We start from the raw sequence: 6,411 nt of genomic DNA, 5'->3' as shown, positions 1-6,411 counted from the left end.
AAAGAAGCACGAGGTCCTCCCAACAAAGGCGGACCTCCGTGCCTTCAAAGACGAGGCGAGGATCCCCGAGCAGCTGGGTATGTAGTCTGTTATTACACTATCGCATGCAATGAGTTAAGGTCGATCATGAGGTTTCCTGTTCACTCTTCAGTCTTCTCTTGTCTCCATTCTCTCTCCTCAGACAAGCTCAAGGACAAAGTGGAGGACTCCACCAAGGTCCTCTTGTACGGCTACATGGCAGGGTATTGGGCATGCACCTACGGTCACCGGACCGGGGTGTACCCCAACATGACGGACAAGGAGGTGGAAGAGGCCCAGACCTGGCACGACCGCCTGGCCAAGAGGGCCACCAGCAGCCAGGCAGCCCCACCGCCAGCCCCAGCGGGTTCCTCGTTCATGTGCGTGCATAAATAATCAAAATGGAAACACACAAACAGAATCTCTTTATAGACATGCGGTTTACAGTGTATTGTACTGTGTCACTCTCTCTTTTTGTCTATTGCTCTCAATTGGTCAAAGAACACAAAACCTCCAAACAGTATGCAGAGGCCATCCTGGTACTGACGGAGGAGGAGTTCGCATTGTTGGAGGCATGGCTACAAATCAAAGTAAGTTTTCTATAAGTTTACTGTGTGTACTCTGTTGTTAATTCCTCAGTATGTACAATCACAATTTATCCCAGCTGTGAATAAATACAAGCTACTTTATCTTTAAAGGCATCCATCCCTAGAGAGAAGAACAAATATGTTCTTTATACAAAGGGAAAGAACATCTGTAAGAACCTGAGCCAGCTGTTCGGGAGGGCATGGCGGGATGCCGGGCTCCAGGGGAGCCCTGACTTCACCCTCATACGGACCGCTGTCTCCAAATATGTAAGTGTGCACACATGCTTTAATATATTACAAAGACACCAAATGGGAAAATAGACTACTGTGTTTTTGAAAAAGTTGTTATTGTATTGTATTTTGAGCATTGATGTTTGTTGTTTTCATGTCTCTGTCTCTCTATTATGTTTCTTTATGTTTTTCAGACAAGGGACAGTCAAAGCACAGAGGACGGGAAAAAGGTCACTGACTTCATGTGCCATAGCACGCAAGTCAGTGACCTGTACTACGCCATTAACCCTGATGAGGAGGAGGCAGCAAAGGTCCGGGCCATCATCGCCTCCGTGCTGGAGGGCCCAGTGGAGCAGCCCAAGCAGGGGAAGAAGGCGGCGGCTAAGAGGAAGCGGAGGGAGGAAGAGGTTTCTTCCTCCAGTGAGGATGAGGAGGGAAAGGTTATTTAAAAGTGACTTTTATCTTTCAGACAGTGACACGTATATGAATGCAAAATATATACGTTCAAGGATCAAAGACAATATCTAGTTTAGTTTATTACACTGTCGTTATCATATTTGACTGAGCAAGTCAGGCATCATAAAGCACACATTGCTTTTCCATCCCACAATCTTCTATCAGGTGCCCTACCAGGTCCATGTACAGTCTAATTGTTCATAAGACACTCTTGCTGACAAAAGCATTTTCCAGGCATGGAAACACAAAATGTCAAAAGGTGAATAAAAGCATTTCTACCACAAGAATACATGTTCTAATGATGATTCCTATAATGGTGCGTGCTCTTCTACATGATAGGGTCATTAATGGAAGGGACAGCGTCTGCCTTATCATATGTATCTCTGGAATCACAATGTCACAAAATTTGGACTGTACGTTCCCAGATAGTTGTTGCACACAATGCACTAAAGATTTAATCTGTAAATTGTTTGCTTTATAAAATATGTACACCTAAACACACATGAATTCCAGGTGGAAATGAAATAAGGAAGTGGCAAAGGGCAGTGCACTGAAGTGCTGCCTTGAGACATTTGCACTGTCCACTCTTTGTGCATCCACAGAGGAGGAGTCCGTGACAGGCCTGGGTTGCTTCTGGAAGTGTGGTCCAGTGAACTTCCCATCCACCTGTAATAATAATAATACTAATATAATAATCATCATCATCATGCATCAAATGCACTTTACTCAAAGTCGCTTTACATGAACAGGACACAATCTTAAAACTTTATTAAATCCTATAACTTTATTAAATCACCTGTGTCTTTCCTCTTCCACCCCCAGTCACTGGGGGATGGGAGTTCAGGGGCTGCAACTATCATCTGTCCCCAGCAGTTACCAGCTTGGTAGGCAGCCCTCTTTGTGTGCTGAATCAGTGCTGCTTGTGTTGGAGGGAGTCCTTCAATTGGTCTACCTTTCTGGGTGAAGAGCCCCTTGCGTGCCTGATTGACTGATCCCTGTGCGGTCATACAGTAATATTACAAATCGCTCCAGAGGCTCCATCCACACGGCTATATTGTCTGGGGTGGCAGCCAAGGCACAGAAGGCTATAGTGACGTCATCAAAGGTCATCCATGTATCCCATGAAGTCGTCTTGCCCCTTCCACCAAAAGATGACACCGTGTCACATCCAGTAAGGCTATGCATTTATCTGGACCTAGTACCCTCGCCGTCTCATGAGCTGCTAAATGCCGAAAACTCTTCCCATCTCCAACGGCAACCCACAGCTCAGTGATGTTGAGGCATTGGGCTGCTTTCACTGCCAGTAATGGCACATCGGTGTCAACTGTGCGTACTGACACCTTGGTGTACCCTTCCTTTACGGCATCTCCTAGGTGCAGTAGGATGCGAGTATCAGCCTCCTCATATGTGCATGGTGCCAGAGCTGATCTTGGGGCTGGTTACAGAGGACTTCAGCATGATGGGTACTGATTATGTATTTATGTGTCACACTAGTTGCCAGGAAGGAGTACAGCTCAGCCTTGTTATTATCTATCCGCAGAAACTCTGACCAGTTTCCAGGAATGGCACTGGATGGCTCAACACGTCTACGATAGTCATCCTACACGACATCCACTCTGCTGACATTCTCAAGCTGAGATGGGATGTATGGTAAGAACTCATGCTCTGCGTAATCGGAAAATGTATTGGCAGCACCAGGTTGTAGCATGTTCACGAGAGCAGCCCCATCAAGGATGATGACCTGTACTGTGGGGTTGGATGCATTCTCTCGTGAAGGAACAAGATCCTCCAAACAGCCCACCAAGTCTGAATTGGTACCCGTTCTCAGCTTGCCCATTTGCGACAATGCTGGTGGACACGCCCGGCTTTCATGCTCAAAGAACTCCTCCAGATTTCCATCACGTATCTGCGATGCAATGTACAGCCTAGAGAACAGGGAACAGTCATTGTTCAGGGATGAGAGCTGTTGTTGGGACCTGGACTTCTCTCGGACTGGAGGCCTGCTGAGGGAGGTTGTTCTTCTTGATGGGATCTTTGAGGGGCTTCGTCTGGTTGACCAGGCGCTCGCTGATATAGTGTCATACTGGTCCTGTCCTGTTCTTCAATCTTGTTCAGGGTGTCGATGACTGCTCACAGCTCAAACTCTCCAACCACACGTGCCATCTCAGGACCAGACACCAGCGTCGCAGGGCTGCAGGGTTCTCTGTCAGGCCCACAGCACCACCGTCGATTTTCACAGAGGCATTGTTCTGCTCGTGGGCCTGGTCAATGGAAATAGCAGAGAAGCTGCGTGTTGTCTTCTTCACAACAAAGTTTCCTTTCTGAAACTGCCCATAGACATCAGGATGAGTATCTTTCAACGTAAACATGTCACGCAAGTGGACTGGTATCCATCTGGCATAGTGGATGTGTCCCAAGGGAAAGAACCAGGGCACAATCTTGGTCAGGGCCTCTATGTAGTGTAGGAAGTCAGCCTCTCTTATTGATCGCACATAGATCATCACCTCTAATTCCAGTTGCAGTATGATGGACCAGAAATGGAACTGAGGACATGACACAGCTCTTTCAGTGCACCAGTCTTCCAGGGACATCACATCGTTTCCCTCACTCAGGTCATTTCTGTACTCAGTGTAAGCCTTCTGCAGGAGAAGATATAGGCTGCTGGCTGTGACTTGATGAGCACGTCGGGTGCGTGTCACATGGGAAGTTTTCAGAAAGGAATCTGCTGTCCCTTGGCCTGGTCGTAGAAGAGGGGCAGCAGAGAAGTGAACGTGACATTGCTCTCTGGTATTGTATTTGGCAGTTGTAGTTGGATGCAGCTAAGAAGCAGCCGGGAAGCTCCTGGTAGCCACACAGCAGAGCCTCATCAAGAAGAGATGCAAGTACAGCTTTAAAGGCTCATATATCAACAGCTTTCGTTTCATGTGGTTCGATGTGACATAGTAGTTTCTGTGTTAAATGTCAACTAATGTCCTTTTTAGAGGATGGGGAGGAAGTGTGATTAGTGGTTTCTTGTTTTTTGTATATCGTTTAATCCTTTAATTTATTAGTTTTTTGATCATGTTCACATTTTTGTTTTATATGACACTAATAAATCTTTAATTGTCTATTAATTTTGTTCCAAACAGCTCAGGACGCATGTACAGTCTAATTGTTCATAAGACACTCTTGCTGACAAAAGCATTTTCCAGGCATGGAAACACAAAATGTCAAAAGGTGAATAAAAGCATTTCTACCACAAGAATACATGTTCTAATGATGATTCCTATAATGGTGCGTGCTCTTCTACATGATAGGGTCATTAATGGAAGGGACAGCGTCTGCCTTATCATTATGTATCTCTGGAATCACAATGTCACAAAATTTGGACTGTACGTTCCCAGATAGTTGTTGCACACAATGCACTAAAGATTTAATCTGTAAATTGTTTGCTTTATAAAATATGTACACCTAAACACACATGAATTCCAGGTGGAAATGAAATAAGGAAGTGGCAAAGGGCAGTGCACTGAAGTGCTGCCTTGAGACATTTGCACTGTCCACTCTTTGTGCATCCACAGAGGAGGAGTCCGTGACAGGCCTGGGTTGCTTCTGGAAGTGTGGTCCAGTGAACTTCCCATCCACCTGTAATAATAATAATACTAATATAATAATCATCATCATCATGCATCAAATGCACTTTACTCAAAGTCGCTTTACATGAACAGGACACAATCTTAAAACTTTATTAAATCCTATAACTTTATTAAATCACCTGTGTCTTTCCTCTTCCACCCCCAGTCACTGGGGGATGGGAGTTCAGGGGCTGCAACTATCATCTGTCCCCAGCAGTTACCAGCTTGGTAGGCAGCCCTCTTTGTGTGCTGAATCAGTGCTGCTTGTGTTGGAGGGAGTCCTTCAATTGGTCTACCTTTCTGGGTGAAGAGCCCCTTGCGTGCCTGATTGACTGATCCCTGTGCGGTCATACAGTAATATTACAAATCGCTCCAGAGGCTCCATCCACACGGCTATATTGTCTGGGGTGGCAGCCAAGGCACAGAAGGCTATAGTGACGTCATCAAAGGTCATCCATGTATCCCATGAAGTCGTCTTGCCCCTTCCACCAAAAGATGACACTGTGTCACATCCAGTAAGGCTATGCATTTATCTGGACCTAGTACCCTCGCCGTCTCATGAGCTGCTAAATGCCGAAAACTCTTCCCATCTCCAACGGCAACCCACAGCTCAGTGATGTTGAGGCATTGGGCTGCTTTCACTGCCAGTAATGGCACATCGGTGTCAACTGTGCGTACTGACACCTTGGTGTACCCTTCCTTTACGGCATCTCCTAGGTGCAGTAGGATGCGAGTATCAGCCTCCTCATATGTGCATGGTGCCAGAGCTGATCTTGGGGCTGGTTACAGAGGACTTCAGCATGATGGGTACTGATTATGTATTTATGTGTCACACTAGTTGCCAGGAAGGAGTACAGCTCAGGGCCGCGTTTCCCAGATTTGCCGAATTTCTCCGCACTACGACGCTTCTCAAGGTATAGGCTACCTTGGCGAAATGACAGTGTTTCCTACGAGTGTTTCCCAGACTATCCCTTAGCGTGCGCGTGAAGATACATCGTTAGGTCCGTCCCAAGATACATCGTTAGGTCCGTCCCAAGATACATCGTTAGGTCCGTCCCAAGACACATCGTTAGGTCCGTCCCAAGACACATCGTTAGGTCCGTCCCAAGATACATCGTTAGGTCCGTCCCAAGACACATCGTTAGAGGAGCTGTCCCTGGGCGCGGTGCTGAAAAAAGAATTAATCGATGCCGCACACATCGATGGCCATTCGTAAAGTCACTGAAATGACGTGACAATATAATACGTGTCGTGTAAATCATTGTCATTGCAGCCTAATATTACCAAAAAGGAAGTCCTGCTCCCGAAGCTAATCTGCGAATATATCTAAGAGTCAATGCGAGCCCGCGTGATAGTCACAATGCATAGCCTACTATTGCATCAAAGTTAATATACCAGCAATAACATGGATCGGATCGGGTCATATAAGCCTCGTCTGGGATGTCTTGAAAGCGCATGAAAAAATACATGAATAGGCAGTGATGATCGCAAAATGAACACCAATT

The 6,411-nt window shown here is 46.2% G+C and overlaps 1 protein-coding gene across 1 annotated transcript; it reads left to right on the top strand.

The window, feature by feature from the left end:
- Positions 1-452: 452 nt before the first annotated feature.
- Positions 453-1,298, top strand: LOC311328161 (uncharacterized protein; the record flags this gene model as incomplete). Its single annotated transcript, XM_084462176.1, has 3 exons — positions 453-608; positions 717-872; positions 1,031-1,298. The coding sequence occupies 3 exons, from the start codon at positions 453-455 to the stop codon at positions 1,283-1,285; spliced, it is 567 nt and encodes a 188-aa protein (XP_084318302.1). The 3' UTR covers positions 1,286-1,298.
- Positions 1,299-6,411: the final 5,113 nt, after the last annotated feature.

This window comes from Borostomias antarcticus (assembly GCF_949987555.1).
Source record: "Borostomias antarcticus genome assembly, contig: scaffold_192, whole genome shotgun sequence".
NCBI classification, from domain to species: Eukaryota; Metazoa; Chordata; class Actinopteri; order Stomiiformes; family Stomiidae; genus Borostomias; species Borostomias antarcticus.
This window is presented reverse-complemented; position numbering and strand designations above follow the sequence as displayed.